This window comes from Podarcis filfolensis, assembly GCF_964270895.1.
Source record: "Podarcis filfolensis genome assembly, chromosome: 14".
NCBI lineage: Eukaryota > Metazoa > Chordata > Lepidosauria > Squamata > Lacertidae > Podarcis > Podarcis filfolensis.
In genome coordinates, this window is record NC_139616.1 from 4,716,522 (window position 1) to 4,743,545 (window position 27,024).

At 43.6% G+C, this 27,024-nt stretch overlaps 1 protein-coding gene across 3 annotated transcripts; it reads right to left on the reverse strand.

The window, feature by feature from the left end:
- Positions 1-1,995: 1,995 nt before the first annotated feature.
- Positions 1,996-26,041, reverse strand: CA12 (carbonic anhydrase 12). Of its 3 annotated transcripts, none has more exons than XM_083586942.1 (10): positions 25,550-26,038; positions 20,941-20,961; positions 18,114-18,296; positions 16,741-16,883; positions 14,285-14,380; positions 13,271-13,334; positions 11,859-12,016; positions 9,675-9,801; positions 3,431-3,518; positions 1,996-3,038 (listed from the first exon to the last, which is right to left on the reverse strand). In XM_083586942.1, the coding sequence occupies exons 1-10, from the start codon at positions 25,623-25,625 to the stop codon at positions 2,960-2,962; spliced, it is 1,035 nt and encodes a 344-aa protein (XP_083443068.1). In that variant the 5' UTR covers positions 25,626-26,038; the 3' UTR covers positions 1,996-2,959. The 3 variants fall into 3 exon arrangements, with proteins under 3 accessions (XP_083443068.1, XP_083443069.1, XP_083443070.1); XM_083586943.1 differs by lacking the exon at positions 25,550-26,038 and adding an exon at positions 23,446-23,466; XM_083586944.1 differs by lacking the exon at positions 1,996-3,038 and having other exon boundaries at positions 3,518-5,163; positions 25,550-26,041.
- Positions 26,042-27,024: the final 983 nt, after the last annotated feature.

Consider the following 27,024-nt stretch of genomic DNA (forward strand, 5'->3'; position numbering starts at 1 on the left):
AACCAGGCATGAGAGAGGACCAAGCTGCTGTGCAGAAATGCAGTTGTGAATATGTCCAGGGAGGGTGAAACTAGTCTTTATTTTACCCAGGTCAACAACCCAGTTTGGCACCCCCCCACAGACCCCCACCTCCACATTTGCACACACTCACAGGCTGGAAGCATCAAAGCACCTCTGGAGGCTTTACCCAAGGCAAAAAAACTGGCTATAGCTATGGTCCAAGTGACAGCCCACCTCCATGACCCACCAACTAATTAACACAAAGCATAATCTACCAGATGGTGCACCATCACTGCAGATAGTGACAGCAGCCACGAAATTAAAAGACTCCTCCTTCTTGGGAGAAAAGCAATGACAAACCTAGACAGCATCTTAAAAAGCAGAGACATCAACTTGCCAACAAAGGTCCGTATAGTTAAAGTCATGGTTTTCCCAGTAGTGATGTATGGAAGTGAGAGCTGGACCATAAAGAAGGCTGATCGCCGAAGAATTGATGCTTTTCAATTATGGTGTTGGAGGAGACTCTTGAGAGTCCCATGGACTGCAAGAAGATCAAACCTCTCCATTCTTAAGGAAATCAGCCCTGAGTGCTCACTGGAAGGACAGATTGTGAAGCTGAGGCTCCAATACTTTGGCCACCTCATGAGAAGAGAAGACTCCCTGGAAAAGACCCTGATGCTGCGAAAGATGGAGGGCACAAGGAGAAGGGGACGACAGAGGATGAGATGGTTCGACAGTGTTCTCGAAGCTACCAGCATGAGTTTGACCAAACTGCGGGAGGTAGCGGAAGACAAGAGTGCCTGGCGTGCTCTGGTCCAGGGGGTCACGAAGAGGCGGACACGACTAAATGACTAAACAACAACATAATCTACCAGAAAACACAAGAACACCACAGAGAGCTGTAAACTTAAGCATGCTTCACTCTATACTGAATTGTGGCTCATGAATATTTGTTTCCTTATATGCTTAAATTTGTGGTCTACCAGACCTGGAGGCTCTGAGCAGCTAACAAAGGACATCCATCACTGCCCTGGCCAGGGATGATTGACTAATTGAAATAAATTCACCCCTTCCTTTGTTGACAAACAAGTAGGTCTTAAAATACTTCTGAAAGGCCCCTTGACTTCAACCCTGGCCTGTCTACGTTAATATTGGAGATATTAACAGGGGAAATATGATGCTGGGACTTAGGGCTTAAAAGCAGCACCTTGAATTGTGCATGGAAAATAACAGGGCAGAGCTGCAGACGGCAAAGCACCAGTATAAGCTGCTCCTGACTCACTAGTGGGTGGACTGTACCACTGCCAGGAGTGCGGGTGCAACCCCTCAGGTGCAAGTCCCCATTTAATTAAGAATGGAGGCCAAGCAGTCTCACTGACATTTTCACTCATGTTTCTGAGATATCATGGAAGACACAGGATGCTAATGGTGTAGTCACTGAAAGATTCCAGTTGTCTCCTTACTGTAATATTATGCACACTTGCTCATGGGTTACCAACATTGAAATAAGTATAAGTTACGTCTGAGTAAATATGCTCAACCTTGCAAGAACAGAGAGTACAGCTAGAACAAACTCAGCACTCACTTGCAGCTGGCATTGCAGGGGTGCGTTGTTGGTGGCAGTCTTTGAGAAGGTTGTCCATTAATACGACTGATTTTCTTTGTTGCTGAACCAATGGGGTTCCCCAGAACGCAGTTTGAGAACAAGCCCTAGTATGCCTTGGGAGCAATCACGGTAATATCTGCACTATAAGGGCTGCCAGGCACTCCTTGCTATCTAGGTGAAAATCCTTGCTGTGGATTACATGAGCATCCCCTGGTCAGCTGAGAGCTCAGGAAATACAGGGAAACATTGCCTGGCTTCTATTCAGGAGAATAATTTTGTCTGATATATTTGTAAAACGGTAAATGATTGAAGACAAATGGGAGTTGCCACAAAAACTCTTAATAAAAATATTTATTACATGCTGAAATTACTGATTAAGTATATATTTTTGTTTATTTACAAATTTGTGGCTTCTACCTGTTGTCACTAGCAATAACAACTAGGAGGAAACAAGATTTCTTTAGCCTGAACCTAATGGAGCTCATTATAGTCTCAGAGGAAATGTGAGTTTTATTTGACCTGTTTTATTTGAAAGTACCTGACCCCTGACCTATAAACTGCTTAAAACTGGCACTGGGAAACCTGCATCCAAAGCAGGTTTTCTATCCAAATTTGCTCATTTTCCTCTCAACATTTCCCACTGTTCCAATTCTATTATTGACCCGATCTTTCAATCTGTCACCAATAATGTCATCTGCTCCCTAATACAGGTGATTCCTTAACATTAGCAGCACTGGTTTTCTGATGGGGGAGGGGAGTCACATTTTCATACACATGAAAAGCTTTCTTCAAACTATAGTACTTTTTGTTACAGGTAGGTAGCCGTGTTGGTCTGCCGTAGTTGAAACAAAATAAAAAAAATTCCTTCCAGTAGCACCTTAGAGACCAACTAAGTTTGTTATTGGTATGAGCTTTTGTGTGCATGGTATCTGAAGAAGTGTGCATGCACATGAAAGCTCATACCAATAACAAACTTAGTTGGTCTCTAAGGTGCTACTGGAAGGAATTTTTTTTATTTTATAGTACTTTTTGTTAGCCTTGCTCATAAAGCTCATATCTGAAGTCATAACATAAACAAAGTTCAACACAGCTCCTAATATGTTGTTTGGTACACTTTAGAAAAATATTTTTGGTGGGGGGAGGGAATATTAAGGCACATCTCTGTTGCACATCTACTTGAGAGCAAACTCTGTCCTTTCATATTCTATTGCACAAAGGAGAACAGCTGAACATGTCTCTTTTTGTGCTCAGGCAAAAACAATCCAGCAGATTTGAGTGATAAAGCAAGAGATAACAGTGCAAATGTTTGAGAAAGTAGTGAATGAGTGGCTACTAAGGTAACTCAACAGAAGCTTATGCTTTGGAAATATTCTCCTCTTTGCTGATCGCTGGCTTGTAGATGACCCCTTTTTCTTCCCTTGTTTGTTTGATGCTGAAAAGCAGAACAACTGGGTTAGTCAAAGCTGAAATTGCAATTGAAGAATATCAGCAATTATTTTAAAGCCCTGTTATATTGTTCTCTGAATTGAAGTCATGAAAGGACGGACTTTTCCAACACAGACAATGGTTAAAGTAGACGTTCTAATCTATTGATGCTATGAATAGTGGAGCAGGGGGTGGTTTGGAGTCATGGCCCGAATGGCTCCAGTGGGGTGGGCAGGGTAAGGACACTGGGAGAAAGATAATTTGTGTGGTACAGTACCAGAGTAAGTCTGTAGTAAGACTACTGAAATTGGTTTCATCTGCTAATTGTACAGGACAATCTAGCTGCAGAGTACCATGACTCTAAACTAACACCCCATGGAATGACAGTAACCGTCTTACCTCTTCTTCCTTCGAATCAGCCAAAAGGCTACCACGAGAATGAAGACACTGCCAAGACTACTGGCTAATACAACAAATGGAACAAAACCTAGGGTGGGGCAAGGAAGGAGAGAGAAGCAGGCAGTTATGAGTAAAACATTGTAATTGAATAACTTGTCCCTAACCTGTTGTGATGCTATAATTGCCTTCACTCTTAGCAGCCTGTACTGAGGCCCTCAAAGGAGAATACAGAGTTAAGTACTTTTGTAAGTACTTCACACGGTGCAGTGTTAAACTATGGATTTCACCCATACAATATATAGTGATAGCTGCCAACCTGGATGGCTTAAAAAAATGGATTCGACAAATTCATTGAGGATAAGGCTATTAGTCATGACAGTATATTCCATCTCTATTGCCAAAGACAGCCTCTCACCTCAGTTTCCCATTAGAAAAATAGGAAAAATAATGATCAGCCATTATTTGATAAATGCCATGGATAATAAAACTAAACATGACTGCCCACAAAGCATTAAAGAATACAAAAGTTGCTAATTGGAAGTTAGATTGTTGGGTTTGACAGCCAGTACCTTAAAAGAGGGCACTATTGACAAAGCAGGCAGTCAAGCAAATGCAATTACATAATTACCTGAGATTGAAACTTCACTTCCATGCAAGACAGAGAGAAGCAGTATTACAAAAGATATTACCGGTACATTTCTACTTGTGCTTCTCCCTAACTCCTAACTGATGCTTCATAGACACTATACATTTTAAGCACATCTCTCCACACACACACACACACACACACACACAAAATCCTGGGAACTGTAGCTAACATCTCCCAGAGCTACAATTCTCAGCACACTTAACAATCTACAGGTCCTAGAAGTGGAGAATGTGCTTTAAATATATTGTGTGTACGCAGTCTCAGTTGCATATTACATTTTCCAATCTAAGCACAGGGTGACGTCCGCAAGTGATTTTCCTGCAAATATGCAATGCACACTTCTCAACAGGTCTGTATACTTTAGTGTGCAAGTCATGCATGTGACCCAATAAGTCACTTTTAAATCCAAGATCAGGAATTAGGAATGGCAGATGTTACTCATGTTTGGACAACAGGATATTCAGATTTCTAAATCATACAGAGGAAATTGAAACTCTAAGTCAGTTGATGAACATGTATGAAATTGTTTGTCAAGACTCGATAATACTTTGCAGGTACTCCATATGTGATCAATCCTGAGTGCTCTCGTACAGGCAATAACTATCAAGAGGACTGATTGGAAGAAAGATATTCTTGTGCTGAAGCATAATATGAGCACAAATTTAAATGGAAATAGGTACCCCCAGGGTCACCTGCTAGGAATCCAAATGCTGAAAAATATAAATATGCCAAATCATTTCCTGTCATCAACAGAAAGGAGTTATATTGGAACAGGCAAATAACTAACTGCATGCAGAGCCCAGGCAGGAATGAGACAGTGCTGACAAATGCAACCTTCACAATGTCACATCAGTACAACAAACACAAATGCTCATGCAGCAACCACCAGTACTAGAGAAATGAAAGTCTAAACAGTGTGTTCAAATACTGCCTGCCAAACCACTGCAAGCATGTACTGTGTTGGCCTCTTTTGTTTCTGGGCAGTGGATTTAGACATACTGCTTGCTGGACTTTCATTTCTACCTGTCCAGATGGAGTCTGGATCCAGAGACTCAAGAGTTTCCGTCATCTTCCATCTGTTAGGCTGAAAGTTAATTGCAGCAGGCATCTTCAGCATCCCCCAGAGGTAAAAATCAAAGAGAAGTCCAACAAGTATAAAACGAATGTCTCTCAAAAGCTCTTGACTGGCTTGAGAGCCACCTGCGGTCTTTTGAGGGTTTCACCACAAGGAAGCTCAGAAGAACCTTCAGCAGAGCCAAATTGACACATACTTTAAAACAAATGCATTTATTGAATGCTAATCTAAAATACTTTTAGGTGGTGCACCTGTTCCAATGCCCACTGCTAAATGTGTGGATTCACAAAACATTCCTTCACCCCCACATTACATTCTAGAGAGGTAGCCCTGTGAACTGGTTGTGGCAAAACCAACCCCCCAAAAATGTGTAGCACCTTCAAGACACGCACATCTATTTTAGAAAATGCTTTTCTTGGCCATGTACCACAATACTCTGCTTTTTAAAAGTAATTTCTCTTGTGGAGAGAGAGATGCAACTTATTAATCTAACAAGTGAAATAAAAAAAATGGTATGGATGCCTTTTTGCTTTCCTCTTTGAATTAAATATATATTATGCACTTGTCTTTTCTATAATGCTTCTTGAATATGCTTTAGAAATTGAGAATGGGGTATAGAATGCAGTGAGGAAGGCCAATTGTAAATATATCATTTAAGGATATAGCATAGATTACAGGACCATGACAGCTGGGTTCACATCCCACAGCCAGGAAGTTCACTGAGTGGCCTCTGGAAAGGCATTCTTTCAGCCTGACCTACCAATATCATAATGTTGTTTTACAAATCTACAATGCAGCCTCACTTGGAATGCTGTGTATAGTTCAGGTCACCTTACCTGAAAAAAAGGGGGGGCTTGTTTAATCTCACTGTAAACAAGTGGTACAGTGACAATAAAGTATTTCTATTTCTATGTTGTACCGCTGGAAAAAGGTTCAGAAAAGGGCAGCCAGGAGGTTCAAAGGGTTGCAGCAGCTCCACTGTGAGGAAAGGTTACAACATTTGAGACTAAAATTTTTTTTTAGAAATTAGAGAAAATGTGAGTAAAGGGGAACATGATAGAAGTGTATACAATTATGCATGGTGTGGCTTCTCTAACACAGAGACATCCAACAGAGCTGAATGTTGGAAGATTCTTGACAAAAGTACTTCCTCACGCAGGACATAATTAAATTAACCCCTTTAGAGGTAGCAAAAAAGGTTTGTGTTAGGCTTCTAAAGTGCTACAAGGCTTTGAGTGTGAGGGCGCTACAACAGACTCTGGACTCTCTCTCTCTCTCTCTCTCTCTCTCTCTCTCTCTCTCTCTCTCTCTCTGTGTGTGTGTGTGTGTGTGTGTGGTCCAGCTGAGTTGAGCTGATAGGAGGCGGGCACTGTACCTAAGCTGTAGGCGCATTGCCCATGTTAATTCCCTTCTGGCATATATGTATGTGTGCCATCATCATGTATGTATACATATGCAAAAGTAACCTTGAGCATATAGACTGGCACCTCTCCCCCCCCCCCAGCAGAGTTATTGTCCCTTCAACTGATGTGTGACAGACAGGAATTCAGCAGGTCAGAGCCAGCATTGTGTTGTTATTCCTTGGAAGGCTGTGGGTTTTTAATTCCCACTGTTAACGGTTTGAAAGGGTTGCAGATCCCTTTGTGTGCTCTCACTGACTTGAATGGGACAATATGTGTATAAGATTTCAGACTTGATCGTCCTTGGATTTGAACTTGGTGGAACTTACAGCTTGAACCATGCACAGTTTGAAGTTCGAACTTTGAACCATGCGTGTTTGTTTCAAAGTAAGTCCCCCTGGGGCAAGTCAGCCAGTCCTGCCCCTTCCCCTGTATTTCATCAGCAGTGTCCGTGTATAATAGCATGGTCCTATTCAACTGAGAAATGATGGAGGGTGTGAGCTTGTCAACATCCTTTTTGACACATAGTACCTGGAATTTAGATTTTACTAGTAGCATGGCCTACTAAGATGCTAAGAACGCTAATTTTCTAAGTTTAGTTTTCTTTTTGCTTCTTTGAATGAAGGATTCTGTACAAGGCAGAGCTTAGAGCAGTCTTTATTACAAATCCGTTATGTGATCAATTGTAAAATACAATATATAATAAAATTAGACAATCTATTTGCCACCTCAACGCTTATTATTTCAAGAACCACTCACTGCTTCTTTCTTTAGGGAGAGAATAAAGAACCTTGTTTACAGAAAAATTAGCCATCTTTTGCCTTTCCTTTTCAAACAAATTTAAATTGGTGTTAATTTCTAAGGCAGAACACTGAGCCTGTCAGATCATTTGGGACCTTTTCACACATTATGTCGCAACAAACTTAGGATTGTAAATGTGTGTACATATGATGGGGAACTCCAACCAGTTCTGATGCTCTGTACCTGTATGATACGCATGTGTGCCCCATTCACACATATATGTACAGGTGCACATGCTTGACTGGGCTTCCACAATTGAGTTCCACAGAACAGAGGCAAGCTCAGCTTTCCCAGTTTAGTGGATTCTTAGGTCTGTATACACAGATCAGAGCACATCTTTGAGTGTTTTGTGGGCTTCGGAATGGGCTCTGCATCAGCCAAGAATCTAACAACAGCACACTCCTTTTCTGATGCAAACATGTCCGACATTGACAAGTACACACAAGGGCCATCGTCCTCACCATGAAGGGGAGGCTATTACAGAAGTCCACCCAGAGGAAATAGCTGTTGGTACACATTTATGATAGAAGCAGAACTTGATTTGGACTTGCTTCTTTTGAGTTGGTAGACTGGCACTACTGGGCCCTTTGCATCTTGCCATAATTTTGATACCTTAGATTTTGACTATGTCCCCACCAAAGTTGCCACATTATGCACTAGATTTATTCTGCATCCCAGATATGAACTTTCAAAGAAATTAACAATTTTGAGCAAAGCACTTAAAAAACACCCACAACATTTTATGGATACCATAGTGCTTGGTTGGTCTAGTTAAGTGCAAAGGATAAATGAAATGTAGCTTTCATGATATACAAGTTTGAAGGCCCATGAAATATCCTGGGTTGCGAAAGGAAATCTCCCCGTATCTCTCTCTTCCTTCTTTCCTGTCTTTGGGAGGGTCAGCTGTATAAACTAAAGCTTAGTTTATATGTTACATGCCCTAGTTGAATAGCAAATGGGCAGACAAAGAGGTCCAGCCTGTACAGCACAGCACAGGCTTAAAGACAGAGGGGTGGCCCAAGGCAAGCGTGTGTCTCTGAAAGTGCTCTCTGGTGCACCTTGAACATGAAGTCTTCTGCCAGCTGCTTGGTTCATGCTCCATGTAAAAGCTGTATTGGAGCATTTAACTGCTGTTTACCCTGTCAGTGCTATATAAATAATAAATTATAAATAAAGGTTGGGGTTTCCCCATATGATTTTAGAGTACTACAATTTCAGACCTCTTCAGAAATCTAGTGGAGAATCCCTCCTGAGTTGCAGGAAACTACAGCTGAAATTCTATGCAGAATTAACAGAATAAGCTCCTTTCAAAACAGTGGCTTATTTGAAAGTAAACATGCATAAGACTGCATTATGTATACTTTCTTTGCTGTAAAGCAACAAAGTTTGCAGTTCAGTTTGCAGAAAAGAAGCCCTGTGACAGTAATAAAAAACATTACTGATCCACGGTAAAATACAAGGCTTCCCCCCCTCTTTTTTTCTTTTTGACAGAGGTCATTGTTGCATTGATTTGCCAATAATTTAGAACCATATAATAATCTTCAGCCAATTATTTTTGCCTCACATTTCACTTCAGTCAGATGGCTAATTTTTCCACTCATGACGGTGGGTTTTTTAAATCAATCCAGCGTTATGAGTCTTTTTATTACGTGTCAAACTCATTCTCCTGAATGGCTTCATCGGATCCTTTGAAACTCCCCAGAAAGTGTCTTCCTGCAATACAAAGTTGTGGTTCCTTTTAGATGCAGATCATCGGACAGCAAAATATCCTTGTCCGCTGTTATGTCCTGCAGAGCCAGAGAAGGGCTCACAGGGGCCCAGATACTCAGGTTCCCAAAGAAAGCTGTCCACACCGCCACGTTTATTTAAAGGAAAAGCAAACTCACAACCCCCGCTTCCAGCACTCTGTGGGACAAACTCCACAACAAGGAGATGGCTTGTCTGCACCCAGGCAGTGGCACAAATGCTTTTTATACAGCAGAGCAGCCCACAGGTGGCGATGATCTCCACCACACCCAAGGTTATCTTGAGGATTCAGCTGGTGCCAGCAAAGCTCCTGGACCACCTCACCTTTGGTTCACCACATCCACTTGCTGGTGCTTGTTGCAACTTTAGCCTTTTAGGAAATACAGTCAGGCTGCCCCAACAGAAGACAAGATAAACAAACAAAACTGTATTTGATGACACCCCATTTCATATCATGTTAAGGGGGAATGCTGCACACCCAACAAACTGTTCTTGGCTTGGAAGTGTCTCTGGTGCAATTTATAAAACTCTAAACTCTGCATAAATTTGAAATTTGAATCTTCTGTTGCTTACCTTGCCGGAAGGACACAGAAACCAGCCTTTCATCAAACTCCTGGACTCTCCTATAGTTGTTCACCATTTCAAGAGGGGCAGGGTCACTAGGCTGTGTGCAGTACAGAGTGCTTTCCAGGGCCAGCAGCTATGAGCAAAGCACAACAATTTTAAGGATATCAGAGTGGCAGGAAAAGCATGCTTTCCTTCCATCACCAGTTGAGACATTTCCCCCAGTACATAGCTTTAATGTTTCTGTAGCTGGGATGTATTGACTCTACAGTACTAGTCAAAATTCAAGCGACTGAATTCTCCAATCTGTTAAGGTCACTTGGAATTCTGATTCTGTCTTCTGTACCCCTCCTAGTTTAGTGTCATCTGCAAATTGGATGAGCATCCCTCAAGTCCCTCATCCAAGTTGTTTATAAAGATGTTGAACAACAATGGGCTCAGGGCAGAACCCTGCAGCACCCCACTTGTCACTTTCCCCCAGGATGATGAGGAACCATTAATGAGTACTCTTTGGGTTCAGTCCACCAACCAGCTACAAATCTACCCAGTTAACTCATTCAACCCACATTTTACTAGCTTCCTTGCAAGAATATCATGGGGGACTTTGTCAAAAACCTTACTGAAATCAAGATACTCTATGTCCACAGCATTTCCCTGATTCATCAAGTTTGTAATTCCATCAGAAAAAATGACTTATTTTTGAGAAACCTATCCTGGGTCTTAGTAATCACAGCATCCTTTTCTAGATGCTCACAGACGAACTGTTGAATTATCTGTTCTAGGACCTTCCCTGGTATCGATGCCAAGTTCACCAGTCAGTAGTTACCTGGGTCTGCTTTCCCCCTTTTTGAAGATGGGGACAACATATGCCCACCTCCAGTCTACAGGGACCTCACCTGTTCTCTTAACATACAAACTGTGTAACATATGGAAAATGTGGAAATGGTGGTATGGAAAGTATGCACTGTGGAAAGCTGGAAACCTCAGGAAGGGAGAGTGCTCTTGCGCTCAGATCCTGCTCGAGGGTTTTCCACAGGCATCTGGGTGGCCACAATGAGAACAGGATGCTGAACGAGACGGCCCATTGGCCTGATCCAGCAGGCTCTTCTTATGTTCTGTAAAGCAGCTGCCACAGCAGACTTGACTAAGCCAGAGGCACATGCCCCCCCTTTAAGAGACCTGGATACCCCCACAATTAAGAAGAATTAGCTCTCTTCATATGTTTGATTAGGGCTGTTTCAAGTAGCCACATATGGGGCTTGTATTCAGTCTTGACAGCTTTTAAAAAAATGTCAACCCAGATCAAATGTGGGTGTTCTAATGTGGTTGAGTGACAGCGGCAGATCATGCCTTCCCAGTGCCCAGTGTGCATGTGCCCGGGGGGGGGGGGCAGGGCTTGGAGGGCACCATGAGGAGGAGGCAGAGGGGAGGTGTGCACCCTTCCAGTCAGCCAGGTGGGGGCTGCACTCACCCGCCAGATGCCAACGCAGTGAGGGAGAGGGGCGGTGAAGCTGCCGCTGCCTCTCCTCTCTGCTGCTTCCGCCCCGAGTCAGGCCTGCCCGCAGCTGTGCCCTTCCGCTCCCTCTCGGCTAGCCCAGGGGCAGCCCTAAGGAGAAGGGGCACCTCATTGCACCCCCTAAAAAAATGTGCCTGGGGCCACGGCCCTCCCCCATGCTGCGCCACTGCTGAGTGCATTGCCTGGATTGCAATTTAGTACATTACTGTTTATCCTTCAGGTGGTTTGGTTTGGTTTTGCAGAGGATACTAGGCCTGTGATGGAATGTGTGGACAACCATTTCACTATGGCTGCATTCAACACACGTTCAGGTCTTACCCAAGTTTCTTAAATGTGCCCCAAGATCTCTTGGGTTGCAACTCTCATATTGTCCACTGATTGCTTGCACACACTGATGACAGAACAATTTCATTTCATTTTTCACACTGGGTCAAATGAATTAGCCCTGTCTGTGTTTTCCATGTCTCAAACACTAGGGTGGAAGTTCAGTCTTAATCTTCAGTTTGAATCCAACACAGTAAAGCTAAGACGGTAGATGGGAGTCTAGCCTGTGCACAACAGCAGTATCCATAAAGGTTAAGTAGGTGGGAAACTCAGAAGGCAGGTATACGCTTCATGCACAATTACTGGCAAGATTACCAGCTTTAACTGAGAACATATGTTTTATAGACCCTTGCCTGTTCCTCTGAAATTTGTACTGGCTTTCGAAAAACCGTCCAAAGAACACTTGGGTAGCAAGGAGGTGTGGTCAGGGATCCTTCATAGCGGTAATATTCATCCAGTCTGTCTGGGAGCAAATCTTGGACGTTGAAACCCGGGATGAAGGCTTCCTGATCTGAAAGAGATCACCCTTTTTTATTAACTATATTCTTGCCAGCCCAACTCTCAACATATTTTGGCATGCAGCATTTCCTTAATTTTTTACTTTGCCCTCTTTTCCATTATTCTGGATAAGGAGGTTTCATTTGTGCATGCAACAGAATGAGCACTTTCACCAGTCAGTCCCCCTGATGCTGTGCATCTAGCTAGAGAAGCAAAGTGTTCTGCTCTAAAGGTCACAGCTATGACAGCCAATCAGTGTGGCTGGCTGCTGCAAAACACATACTTTGCTGAGCAACAAAAGTAATCCAGTACTGTCATCATGACACATGTTCAACCGCAGGTTAGCTAACTTGTCTAGGTCAGGGGTGGGGAGATGACAGTGAGGCAGACAACAGGGTGGGTGCACGACAATGGTATAGATGGATAAAACAAGTAGAATGTATTTTGTTATGCTGCTTTTTAAATTTTTTGTTTATGCTGCTTTGGGTTATCACTTGCTTATAAACAATTTAGTACCGCATACAGCAAACCAAGGGTGGCGCTGTGGGTTAAACCACAGAGAAGAAGAAGAAGAAGAGTTTGGATTTGATATCCCGCCTTTCACTCCCCTTCAGGATTCTCAAAGCGGCCAACATTCTCCTTTCCCTTCCTCCCCCACAACAAACACTCTGTGAGGTAAGTGGGGCTGAGAGACTTCAGAGAAGTGTGACTGGCCCAAGGTCACCCAGCAGCTGCATGTGGAGGAGCGGAGACACGAACCCGGTTCCCCAGATTACGAGACTACCGCTCTTAACCACTACACCACACTGGCTCTCAGAGCCTAGGACTTGCCGATCAGAAGGTCAGTGGTTCGAATCCCCGCGATGGGGTGAGCTCCCATTGCTCGGTCCCTGCTCCTGCCAACCTAGCAGTTCGAAAGCACGTTAAAGTGCAAGTAGATAAATAGGTACCGCTCTGGCGGGAAGGTAAACGGCGTTTCCGTGCACTGCTCTGGTTCGCCAGAAGCAGCTTAGTCCTGCTGGCCACATGACCCGGAAGCTGTACGCTGGCTCCCTTGGCCAATAAAACGAGATGAGCGCCGCAACCCCAGAGTCGGCCACGACTGGACCTAATGGTCAGGGGTCCCTTTACCTTTACCTTACAGCAAACCAACCTCACACTGATCTCTAATGAATTAACCTGCACTGCAAGCACATCCTAAATTGACAAAGTCTTCTGATTTGACTACTTATGGATGCAAAATTCCAGTTGAAATCCTCTTTCTTACCTTTGTATTTCACATTCTGAAAATGACTGAAGATCTTTTCGAAGGATGGATTGAATGCGCCTGTCTGTAACAAAAAAGGAGAAAATTTATTTTCTAAGCCATTATAATTCTGCGTAGTTTTAGGTTCAGCAAGTACTTGCAGATCTTTATTAGGCACCATTAATGGTAATGGAAAGAGGAGAGCCCACCAAGGGGCAAAATCCAGCAGGAAGGTCTCCTGCCCAAGAACACAGTAGCACAGCTCCCATCCACTTCAATGGAACTTGCACAGGAGAGCTTTGGGTGGATGGTTTCCCCATGTTTACTCAGTAGGGAAGAAGACCATGTGGATGTTTTGGGCACCCGAATGTTTTGGTCTGACCTTGTTGTTTCAGTTTACACCATCATTTGTTGGTGATATAAGCCCAGCCACAGATTTAGGGGCTGAGGTCATTTCTTTTCAGGGCACAAATACATTTGTGTTTCAATAACCCCAGAGCTGCTCTCATTAGAATAATGGCATCTGGTGGTGAGTGATTTCTATAACCACATTCTAAAATACTTAATAGCCATGATTATAGTTCACTAAACCATTAGCAAAATAGCACTGGAAAAGCAACCCCAAACATATTTGGTGACCAAAGCATACTTTGGGGAGGGAGATAATGTTGTTTGCATTGTAAGATGTATGAAACAGCTTTTAACAGGGCAGCAATCCTTCATCCACAAGGGCAGGCAATCAAAAGAATCTTGTCTCCTCCTTTTCCCTGTGTCTGGAGCAGGGGCGGGGAACATGTGGCCCTCCAGATGTTGATGGGTTACAACTTCTGCTATCGCTGAGCATTGGCAAGTGTGGCAGGGGCTGATGGGAGTTGGAGTCCAACAACAACTGGAGGGCCAAAGCTTCTGCAGCTCTGGGACAAGCTTGGAACCTGGCTAGAATCATCAACTGCCAAGAGCCAGATAAGACCCTATTATATTAAACCTCTGGGTGGACTTTAGTTTTGGACACTTTTGAGGGAAAGAGCTGCTTACCTCAATCAGGATTGCCAAGACTGCCAGTCCATCTGATTTGTCCATTGCTGAGGTCACGTCCAGATATTTGTCAGAGTTGTAATGTACAATGTGGAGCTACAGAGGGGGAATAAAATGGCAAACACCAACTGAAGGCTTAACCACTGGTGGAGGAAGGCAGGTGTGCGTGGGGGTGCGGTGCGCACCGGGTGTCAGCCGTGAGGGTGGGTGACATCACTGCGCCACCCCCACCCCACCCTCACTGTGCGGGCGGCGGGCTATTAGGGATGATGCTGCCACAGGCAGCTAGCGGCATCCCCCCCCCACGCTCGCAGCAGGCAGCTAGGGATGCTCACCATATCGGCAGCTAGCCCTGCCCCAGTGCGGCTCCGGGTGCCGGGGCAGTAGCTCCACCCCTGGGCTGAACAAATTTACAAAGCTTGCAAAAGATAATCTGATTTACTGGATGCCTCACTGCAGTAGAAGTTGCCTGATTAGGAAAACTGACTATATATATATATGCCGGAAAGCACCAGCATGCTGGATTTCACACACCCCAAGCCTGGCCTGGTTATAATAGAACACAGGTGCAGAATTGGGGGCCTGGGGGCTTGACTTGGCCCACCAGGCTTCCCCATTTGGCAGGTAGTGGGACAGGTAGACATGAGGCTTCAAAAGAACAACGAGCAACAGATTATTCCTTTGCAGAGACCAGATGTGCTCCCCTCCCCTTCAGCTGATGTGTGGTAGGAGTGCGCTTTGCTCAAGGAGTGGAAAGCGGTTTCTATTCAATGTAAACCACTTTTCCCTCCCGGAGTTGCTCTTTGAACCTCCAAAAACTGATTTTCAGAGGTTTACGGAGCAGTGTGGAGCTGCTTGCAAAGGACTTTAGCACAGCATCTCGTGACATCACTGTGATGTCTGGTGATTGACATGTGGACAGCCTTGACCGCTTGTCAAATCTGGCCCGCTGGCGGGGGAGAGAGTAAGATCTGGCCCACCAGTCAGAAAAGGTCCCCTGTCTCTGTAACAGACCATCAGAATTACAGCATTAACTACAGAAGTGGCAGAATGGAAGACGGGGGAAATCTGTCTGATGGGTACAGTCCACCAAGAATATGGTATTTTAATGAGGTGGCTTATGTGGGACAGCTTCTGGGCAACTTGGATGCCCCGTTAACAGCAAGGAATATGGGATGGGGAAGAGTGCCAACATCACACCATTAGGGTTTTCTGCCTCAGGAACCAAAATGTATTGCTGCAGCCTTGCGCTCTCAGTCCCTTGTAATTGACCTTGAATTATACTTTATGGCAGGCATCCATTTGTTCTGCTAGACTTATAATTAGTGCAAGACATGAAACAGCTTTGTGGTTGTGAACTGAAGGAACTGAACATAATGGCAATTCCTTGTGGCGTCCACAGAACAGTGTCATAGCTATGGGGGGGGTAGCTAGATTTTTGTCCCAGGTGAAGCCTCCAGAGGGGCGCCACTGAGGTTCCCAGCCTCTCTCTCTCTGTGTGTGTATGCATGTGTGTGCACAAATGAATGGGTGTGCATGCCAAACTGAGTCTTTGACCCAGGTGAAATAAAGCCTAGTTTGACCCTTGCATGGAATGGATTCTGGTGCTGTGTTCAGATTGGTCCTCCCAGGCAGTTCTGTAGAATAAATATCTAAACTAGGATTGCGAAACTTATTAGCATATTTGGATCAATCAGCAGTTCTTAAGAGCACCCTCATCCCAGGGTGGCCAAGGTGGTGCTTGCCAGATATTGGTGATTACAACTCCCATCATTCCTGATCTTTGGTCATGCTGGCTGGGAGTGATGGGAGCTGTAGTAAAAAAATAATAGTTGCACTTGGCATAGATTTCTCCCTGCTAACAGACATGATAGTTCACCATGTATTGAATCTTTAAGGAAAAAAAGATTTTTTCTGGCATCATTTGGAACTTGTTTGTGTTATGATTTGGTGCTACAAGATTTGTAAATGTGTTGCTTAGAGAAGATGGGGGTTGTAGAGTTTGTCCTGAGGAAAACTATATCAGGGAATGAAATAGAATGCAACTTCTTGAAGAGCTAATAAACTTTTTATTATTATTAAAGTTGTGAAACTCAAAATATATTTTTCTTTACTTAATAAGTTTGATTAAAATATGTATATTAAAAATATTAGCTGCTTTTCCACCTGAGAAAAGGTCCTAAAAGTGATGTACAAAACTTGTGATGAACAAATCCAGCTGTGCTGTGCAGCAGAGGAGAGCAGTCTGCTTCTGCCAGCCTCATAAGGAAAAGGAAAAATAAGGCAGGAAATTTAGTGTATTTTAATCTTGCCTTTCAATTTTAATTGTTGTTGGATCTTAATTGTAAATTGTCTTGGGTGCCCTTTGTAGGGCCAAAACGTGGCATAAAATATTTTAATAAATTAATAAATAGATATCTGAAAGGAGCAATAGATTGAATGCCTAAAAATCTTACTTCAGCAGCAAAATGCCTCCCACCAATTGTGTGTTCAGAGCCTTCCTGCTTGTTCCGGTTTCCCCAGTGTAAATGGAGCTGAGCGGCAGAATAGTGGGAAGGGAGGCTCCGGATGCGCATGCTTTGAGAAAGACTCATTCTTACTAGGAGAGGAGAAGATGGGAGAGGGAGACAACATGACATGAGAGTATTAAATGCAGGGGCAAAACTCAGTGCAGGTCCACGGCACATATTTACATAAAATTGCATATGCTAATTTATATGTACAGAGGCAAATAAATTCTGCCAGTTCTGATCTTAGATGTAGCTTCCCAAGTTAGGATGCAGCTCAGATTGCTCTCACCTTCTGGGGCAAGATCTTAAACTGAGAGCTACATTTGAGGCTCCTAGTACTAACACTAGCTAATATCACAGTCCTCAAAGGATTAATGTTGGGATGTTAGTGCGCTTTAAAAGGGTTATATTTCACACTGGTGCAGAGGCAACAAGAAACTTTGCAGCCATTGAAGGAAGAGAGTTATTTTGTCATCAAACCTTCTGCAAAAGGGAATAATTCACAATACTGTAACGACATTAAGGAAGTTCAGATACAACTTACTATGTGCATATGGATGGAGATTACTAAGGAAGGAAATTCTGAATATCATGTGCATTTTTGTTGGGATGAGGAAACTAAAGGGATGACAAACTAGCAACATTTCGAAGCATCCTGTTCCTCTGCTAGTTGTATTTTTCCATATTTTGGCTGCTGCCAATATCCAGAATATCAAACAAAATACTAAATGCAGCTCATCCCTCTAAACTTGGAAGAAGAACATTGTACCTTGGTTGCCAAGCCCAATTTAACATGCTAGGAGGTTATTATTCACTGTGCTTTGGTGAGAGTTGTACACCTTGTGGTTTTAGAGCTATTTTGTCTATTAGTAGCACTGTATTAAGACCGTCATAATCATCACCAATAGCAAGTCATTTAACTTGTAACTGAGGTTCTTTGAGTGGTCACCTGTGTAGACACACATATGGGCACAGAACCAATATGTGTGACAACACCTCCACACAGGAGGGAAAACTAGATCCAAAGTTATGTGCCAAAATAAATAGGCAGTGTGGTGAACCCAACTGTAAACCCAACCAAATCCTATCTATGCTGATCCCTGAACGTCTACAAAATGGGAATAAGACTGGCCTATATTATCTTTTTTTAAAAAAAAAAGAGTGATAATAAATTATTAGAAATTATTATTATTGAGAAAATATATATTGAGAACAATCAGAACACTCTAAAGTCCTGTACAAGTGCTAAATAGTATTCTTTGTCATTATGTAATGATAGTAATAGTTCAATTTTCTCTGTCCATGTTAGCCTCCCTTACCTGAATGTCCATTATTGGTCAAAACAAACTCCTCAGTGGGGGAGACATTGTAGCCTTCCAGTTCTATGGGCAGAAGAGTTGAATCATACTGGAGAACGTCATTGTGAAAATCAATTGGAGACTGGAATACTCCTCCACAAAAGGGGAACATCTTGGGCCACACTCGCTCCCCATCAGAAGAACCTCAGGGAGACAATAAAGGAATCCAGTTTCGAAACACAGAAAGATGCATGGCACAGGGTCAGACCATTGGCCTGTCTCGCCCAGTAGCCTTCAGCCTCTTCAGACATTCAAGAAATACCTTGAACTCAAACATCCATTTAGGGACCCATTTGGAAAACTATTGTAAGCAACTGAAAAGGCTAGCAGGATTATTGTAAATTCAACAGTATAATTTAGATTAAGATATAATGGGAAGGGAGAAACTAGATGGAAGAAATAGAATATGCAGCTAATTTTGAAAGTACAATGAACCATCGGAGGAGGAGAAGGGAAGTCGTTGGATGTATTGTTTTATATTTAATTGTGGGAAATGTGTACCTGAAAATTTGTTTGTTTGTTTTTTTTGTTTTAAAGAACCTTGGACATGTGAATAGGCAGGTATATGTTGCCCTGGGAACTATACAGACAATTGCTTCTTGAGACAAGCCTTATGGCCTGCCCAGTGTTACGCTCGTTCCATGCCTTGAAAGGGTTTGAGCGGTTTCCCACTTCTCCCCCACTTTCTAAGAACAGGTCTGAGTGGTTTTGCCCAGCAGCTTTCCCTTGAAAAACCCACTCTTTACTGCTGAATCGGAACAACCAGCAATCCGCAGAAAACCTAATTGCCATTTGTTCCAATTCAGTGGTAGAGAGTGGGTTTTCCAGGGGGGAAGTAGCGGGCCAGATGGATGAGTCCTTATTTGGATGAGGAGCAGGGAGAACCTAGGTGAAAATCACCGTTCAGTCATAAAACTCACTTTGTGACTTGTGCCCCTCTCTCTCTCTAAGCCTAGCCCACCTAGTGGAGTTGTGAGGATAAAAGTGGAGTCGTAAAAGCTCCTTGAAAGATAAACACTTAATGGTAACAACTCCCTCTCCTCTCCTTGCCTTGCCAGCAGAACAGAATTGTCTCTTGCTGCCCTCTCTGCTACAAGGACCCCCACAACCTTGCCCTGACCTGTTAGAATCACATCCTGCAGACGAAACACCTTTCAACAGCAATGTTATATACCTGAGGTGCCTGTGTGTGCACGCACGCACGATTTCTACATCTTTAGAAACAGTGGAATGATTTTAAATGTGCAAAGGTCTTCTGCAAGCTTCCTACATGGAGGGCAGGACCGGGGGGGGGGGGGTGCGGGGAGCTCCTTATCTGACTCAGATAAATGGAAATGTCCTGCAGCAATAAGGAAAGGAATTGGGAGCTGATGCTTGCTAAAGTTGGACTGGGAAGCTCTTATATGAGAGAAACAAGCAGCTTCAGCAAGTCATAACTCTACACAAAGATGAACTGTGTGGGGCTGGGCAGCGGAGACAGCAAACACTCTGCATCATTTCCCATGTGACACAAAGGTCTCTTGAAAAAAACAATAATTCCAAGACAGATTTCCCCTAAGGGGAAATTGTGCCATGTAGCTATTTCGCTTTGGAGGCTACCTTGCAGCAATTCACTTCCCTAAGTGTGTCTTACAAGGTCAATTTCCCTGTGGAGAGAGAGTATGATATGGGCATATGTGTTCATGTGTGCTTTTAATATCTGCATATTTACAAATATAAAAACACAGCGGAACAGCCATGCACTCAGATAGGGCTTCTCCTGTTATTGAATATTCATCCTAATTTGCCTTGCACAAAGCTTACACAGGGTTAACAAACAAACAAACAAACAAACAAACAAACAAAGATAAGATAAACCTAAATTTCCAGAAAGCCCTTCTACCCCTCCCACAAAATACTGGCAGTCTGGAAGTGACCATAGATACCGTATCATGCCTGTGTATAAACCAGCATCAGTTCACCCCACATGCAAATGGCATATCCTTGAAGCCCCTTAGCCAGCTGCAGAATTCAGACTTAACTGTCTCCTTTGCAGCCACATTCCAGCTCTCAGAGTGTTTCTACCCAGCAAAGCAGGTAAGGGATGTCCAGTAGCTAGTAAACACCAGCCATCCAAAGTCAGTAAAGAACTTTTTCCAGCTCTTCACTTGACACAACACATTAGGATTTCCATTCCTGAGCTTTAACACATGGTCCTTGAAGGTGAGAAAAAGAGGCACCAGAACGCACCATGAATAACTCCCTTGTTGTCTTACAATGGCAATGGTGCCAGAAATGAGTTCCTGCAAGTTCTGGGTGAAAAAAGCCCTGGTCCTTGAGACTCAACATGAAGGAACTAAACACAAAGATGTTCCATTTATACAGCACAACGTTGCCGCCACACAATAAACCTTTGCCGCCAGCCAGCCACTGCCTTCTCCCCCAGCTCATTTTCAGATACTTGTGTGGCCTGTCACCTAGCAGTGGCCTGCTAAGTTCTACCTTCAGTTACTTTTTTGGTCAACCAGTTGACCTGGTAGTTAGCCAAGTGCTCAGCCCACCTCTTTGAACAAGAATTGATTTCATGTGACACAACATGTTCCTATGATATCTGTACCACATCATGGCATCACATGCTGTTATCACCTGATGTGCCCTGTTGTGTGGATGAATGGAAGGTATGTAGACATTAGACCAACAAAACAGATCCTGCTATTGACTAAATAAGACCTCCTTAGATCTAACATGACATTAAACAAATAGGATAAAGAATTATAATTTAATGTATTGACCTAAAGTCACTACTTACCCATATAAGACCACTTGGACCCTAGAAGGAAAATAAAATAGATATAAATTAGAACACATACAAAATACAGTACTATAGCTAAACATGTGTATAAAAGTATAACATAAAATAATATATATATATATATATATATATATATATATATATATATACACTAGTAACTAAGAAATTCAACCAGAATTTGGTTAATTCTTTCTTTCTCTCAATCTGTCTTCCCATTGTATGATGTCTTTCTAAGATTGTAAACCTGAGAGCAGGGACTATGTTTACTAATTTGAAAGCTGCTCTGGGAACCTTTTTCTTTTTTTTGCTAAAGAGTGGGGACCTTGAATGAAAGAATGAATATTTCCTCAGAAATAAATCCCAGCGCATATAGTGCTGCTTGCGCTCTCTCTCTCTCTCTCTCTCTCTCTCTCTCTCTCTCTCTCTCTCACACACACACACACACAATGTACCTAGCAGTATCCAGTGCTCACCCTACAGAGCAGTCCCATTGAAGCTAATCGACAAGATTAACTTAGATTCATTAATTTCAGTGGGTCTGTTTTGAGTAGGATCAAGTACTTAGGTCAGCCTCCATTACTGAGGACTGGAAATGTAGCCAATGTACCACCAATGTTTAAAGAGGGATCTGGGGGGATCCTGGAAATTATAGCCCAGTTAGTTTAATGACTGTCCTGGGAAAACTGGTGGAAAGTTGAATAGCTCAATGGAGATGTCGACCCAGTGTGAGTTCAACACTTTGAACTGAATGTTGGAGTCCTGGGTTCAAATCCCCACTCAGCTATGAAGCTGAGTGATTTTGGGCCAGTCACTGTCACCCAACCCAGCCCAGCCCAGACTCATCCATTGTGAGGATAAAATGAAGATGGAGGAGAACCATGTATGCCACTGTGAGCTGCTTGGAGGAAAGGTGTGTTGATGATAATGATAATGATGATGATAAATAAATAAATCCACTGTAGTCATCTTCATGCAAGAACAGAATGAAGGTTGAGGTATGTTTGCTGTGTGTGTGTGTGTGTGTGTGTGTGTGTGTGTGTGTGTGTTGAAAACCTCTTATACTTTGGGCTTTTAAAGGTTGTTTGCAGCAAACATCTTGTGTTAGTACCATGCATGGCGTACGTGAGAAGAAGCAGCAGTCAGTGCCCCTCCCTCTCTCCCTTCCCACAGAAACCTCCTAAGAACACACAGGTGTCCTTGCCTCCCCCTCCTTTCACAATATTACTTCTGTCTCTTGTTTCAACAGCAGAACTGGTGTGTTTAAGAGGGAGCAACCAGGTGGTTTGTGGATTAAACACCAAGGGCTTTAACACAACTGAGATACTACTCTTACTTTGATTTGATTCATTATTTTAAAATGTCTAATCCCTCTCTCCAGTTAAAATTGCTCCAGGCATTGAGCTCAGTGTGCTTTGGGCTGTTGCAACTTCTTTCTTTAAGCAAAGTGTGGAGGAATAAGAGCAAAAGAAGCTGTTAAGCAAAAGAAGCTGTTAAGAATTCACTCTTTTTCTGAACAGCAGCGTTATTCAGCAGCTTTTGAGTTTACAGTGAACACAGCTCAGTTTCTGTAGGTGTGTGTTTGGGGTGTGTGTGTGTTGTCTTTTCCTAGACCAAAATATCTCCAATTAATGTAACTAGCAGCAAAACAAATAGGAACTGCAGTGGCCCCTACTTGCTAGGGGTTGTAAATCAGGCATGGGGAGCCTGTTGCCCTCCAAATGCTCTTTGCCTGCATCTCCCAACCCACCACCTCAAAAACAGGCCATGTCTGCTTCGGCTGGTGGGAGTTGGGAGTCCAACATCTGGAGGACTTTAGGCTGAGCAACCTTGTTTTACACATCATCATCCCTATTCTGACTTTGGGGAGGGGGAAGATCTTGGAGCATTGCCTTCATGATTTTGTTTCTGTCCACGCACCATGCAGCTCAAGGTAGTGTACGTGCAGAGGCCGATTTAGGGGAATATGACCTGTTTGGTCGCCCTGGGTGTGGAGCCTTGGGAATGCCACAGGGGTGCCACAACTATGATGTAGAATTGAACGCGAGAAGAGGTGGCGGCACAGGGCGCTGCTGAGATTGGAGACCCCACTGCGTCTTCCACTGGTCCCCGCATTTTGGGCTCACAACAACCTTGTGAGGTAGGTTAGGCTGAGAGATGGAGACTGATTCAAGTGAGCTTCACGGCTGAGTGGGAATTTGAATTTGAAATCCCAGGGGCAGCCAACATGGTGCCCTCAAGCTCTTGTATCCAACTATCTAATCCAGGGGTCAGCAAACTTTTTCAGCAGGGGGTGGTTCACAGTCCTTCAGACCTTGTGGGGGGCTGGACTATATTTTGAAGGGGGGGAAGAACGGATTCCTATGCCCCACAAATAACCCAGAGATGCATTTTAAATAAAAGGCATTCTACTCATGTAAAAACACGCTGATTCCCGGACCATCCGTGGGCCAGATTTAGAACGCGATTGGGCTGGATCTGGCCCCCGGGCCTTAGTTTGCCTACCCATGATCTAATCATTTGCCATGCGGGCTGGAGCTGATGGGAGCTGTAATTCAGCAGCAACAGACCCCCCCTCTGCTCTACCATTATACCACACAGGCTCCTTTTATGACATTTCCTTACTCACAGTTGCCATCCTACGCATAGGATGCCTGTCCTATCTACTTTCCCCAGACCAATAGCAGTTAAATATCTGTTGGATGCATTTCCCCCAAGCACTTATGCCTACAAGCACACACACGTGAGCACTAAGGCAACATGCTGCTCAGTCTGTCATTGCACACACTTCTTATGCCAGTATTTGCAGCTTCCAGTACAATCACCCTAAGTTCTTGATTCAGCACAGTGTTGTGGTGGTGGTGAACTTTATTACCTGCCCTTCGCCAGGAAATCCCAGGGCAGGTTACAACAATTAACTTCAGAATTAAAACTAGTTGAAACAAATCACAGGAACAGGGAATATTTCTTATAGGAGCTACAGGTACGAGCTGTGAGACAGGATAGCCATTCTCCAAATCTCACAACCAACCAACCAAGACCAGGTTTACCTGCTGTCTCCAGGGTCCCAACCAGAGGGCCTTTCTTCCCATCACTACCTGTTCCTTTTCACTGTGTAACGTAGGGTTACCATACATGCGGAATTTCCCGGACGTAGCCAGGATTCAGCTGTTGGAAAGTGTCTGGGTGGAAATTGCTGAAATGTCCAGGAAAATCCATAATGGCAACGCTGTGGGAATCAATATACCCTACAAATGCATGGCAACCCATGTCAGAAGTGTAGATTTTGGCCAAAAGCTTTATTACCATATTGGCCTGAATATAAGCCTCACTTTTTCCCCAAATTCCAACCATAAAAAGTTAAAATTGTGGCTTATATCTGCAAACTTATGGTATGCATCCAGGAGTGCGGGGCAAACAGCACGGCCGCCACATGCATAGGTCCCCCCCCCCGTCCTCTCCCCCAAGGCAGGGAAGGGAGAGAGTGAAGAAGGGGAAAGGCAATTGGCAATGCAGCGCGGCTCCCCCCCCCCAAAGTATGCAGCCAGGAGCAGCAAGGATTGGAGCAGCTTATATTCAGGTATTTTTTTTCTCTCCCCCCCCCCCCAATTTTAAAGGTGCAGCTTATATTCAGGTATGGCTTATATTTGGGCCAATACGGTATTTTTTTACAAGAAAAAGCTCACCAACTTTTCTATATGGGATTTTCACTTTTTGAAATATGGCAACCCTCGTGCAAGAGCTTTTAGGAACCTTGCACCACTGTTGTCTTCTGCTTTTGGTTTTTTGTTTGTTTCTATCTGTGACTGTTCTAAACTGGTTTAGATTTCCCATTCTATTTTGAATTTTATGGTTTTAACGTTTATCTTGCAAACAGTCCAAAGAACTTCACTTATTTGGGCAGCATAGAAATGTAGTGAATAAATAATGAATCAATAAAGAGGTGGCCTTAAGCAAGCTGCCCTTCTCCCACAGCATCAGCCTCACAGCACATCTGCAAAATGGGCATATTATTACTAGCCAACCTGACTGGGCTGCTGTAAAGATGATAATACATGTGAAAAAGTTTAAAACACTGGTGTATAATATTATTAGCACAGCTTGTGTGGTCTGAGCTGTTGGTCATTCCTGTCGGTTTCTGCAGTCCCTCCAGGAATATATTCTTTATCAATATTTCTTAAGGATGCACTGTAAGCATTTGGGTATTGCCAGCAAGCAAATGCAAACACTCGTCTTTTGCATGCACTTAAGAACATCAAGTGTGGCCACTAAGACATCTGAAAGGAACTTCCAAAGGAGCAACTGTACTGGTTTCTTGAAGAAAAACCAACAGAGTCCTGCAGCACCTTAAAGACTAAACCGTTTATTAGAGCACAACTTGCTTCCCTGGACTAGGCTAGAGTCCACTTAATCAGCTGCCTGGAAAGTTGTTCTCATCAGGCTGGGGTGTAGTGGCTGGGTGGGGGAGAACGTAAAAGGTAGGTTGAAATGGTAATAAAATGCAAAACATGCAATTCGGCTAGTGCTTAGCTTCCCAACTGCCACATGCATTACTGCTACAGTACTTTAGGAACAGGGAGAACAGGAAAGAAGCCTGGAAATGCATTACCATTGACAGGTGCTTGTGCAGAAAGGTGAGCCTCTAGGAAGAGAGAGAGAAGAACAGCTGCAGTTGTGGCCGACATATCCAGGGAAGCCTTTTGACTCCTATGCAGTTCACAAAGGGCTGCCCTTCCTTCCTTCCTTCCGTGGAGCAAGCTGGCTTCAAAGAGACACACACGTACACCACCAGGCACTCCTGCTAATGACTTACGGGCTCTCCACCCTGCCAGCCTTGGCTTCTCAGCAGCTCAGCCCCCAAACAAATGATGTCAGGGATGGACCTGCCTCCCTGGTCACATCTAGAGCTGCAGAGCATACTTAGTGTGCTCTGTTTGGGAAGCATTCCATTTTTATTTGAAAATGAAACACTGCAGTGCACAACTCTTGAGGGAAATCTCAGCCCTTGCTCATTAAGTTCAGCAATGTGCCTTTTATTTTCAGGCTCCACTTCCCCTACACTTTTGGGGTCGCCAAACCAGCACCTCGGAGGCCAAACTAGGCACACTTTCACAAATGTGCTTGCCTGGTGGTGGGAAGAAAAAAGGTGGTCAGTGCTGGAAAAGGCTCACTGAGGGCACTTGGCGCAAGAACACTCCCCCCCGCCAATCTGGAATGAGGCCTGAGCCTAATTGAAGATTACTGGGGAGAGGATTGAACTTGGCACCTTCTGCATGCCAAGCATATGTCCTGCCACTGCCTTATGTGTCCTCCCCCCCAACTGAGAACTTGACATACCACCTTCACATTTTCAAGAACAATCCAAGGGGTCTCCTCCTTATAAGGGTTTGAGGAGAGAAGAGAGAGAACTTGGGAGACCACATTATACAGCACGGCGGTCCAACTTTTCATACAAAGTGGGCCACAAGACAACCAGTAAATTAAATTTCCATCCTGTAAATTAAAGTGTTTGTAATTAAACACACAATTAATAGATTTAGTACATTTAATTATTAAACAAATTTGATGCAGAGAAATATTATGTTCTTTTGTTAACAACACATGACAACAATATTTTGTAAGGCCTTAAGGTGTTTCTTTTCTTGAATGTTGCTGAAGGCTGGCCAAAAAGGCCTCGCGGGCGCATGTAGCCTGCAGGCTGTGGTTTGGACCACACTGCTATACAGTCTTCAGTAGGTGGCAATGGCTACTCAGAGAATGAGGAGAAAACAAGATAGAAGAGAGACTGGACAAAGAAGGCCTTGTAATGATCTGGAGCTGCTAGGTATAACTTTTTATTTCGAAGAAGCCCCACAAGCCACAGGTGCAAGAACCTCTATTTTCAATAATACTAATAATACTAATGCCAATAATATTTATACCCTGTCCATCTGACTGGGTTGTGTATTCTTGCATGTGGCACAGCCAGTGTGCTTGGACAGTTTCCTTCTACTAAACTGACGCACTCCTGGCGCTGGGCCACCCAAGTCCCTCCCCACCTCTCAGTGTAGTTTGCCATAATTGGAGTTGATCATAGGCTAAGCC

Coding starts and splice junctions, on each gene's coding strand:
- CA12 (XM_083586942.1), bottom strand. CDS start 25,625: ATGTCGGCCACAACTGCAGCTGTTCTTCTCTCTCTCTTCCTAGAGGCT. Junction 18,297..20,940: donor GTCCAAGTGGTCTTATATGG/GTAAGTAGTGAC, acceptor TGTCTCCCTGAG/GTTCTTCTGATGGGGAGCGA. Junction 14,381..16,740: donor GGAGGCATTTTGCTGCTGAA/GTAAGATTTTTA, acceptor CCCCCTCTGTAG/CTCCACATTGTACATTACAA.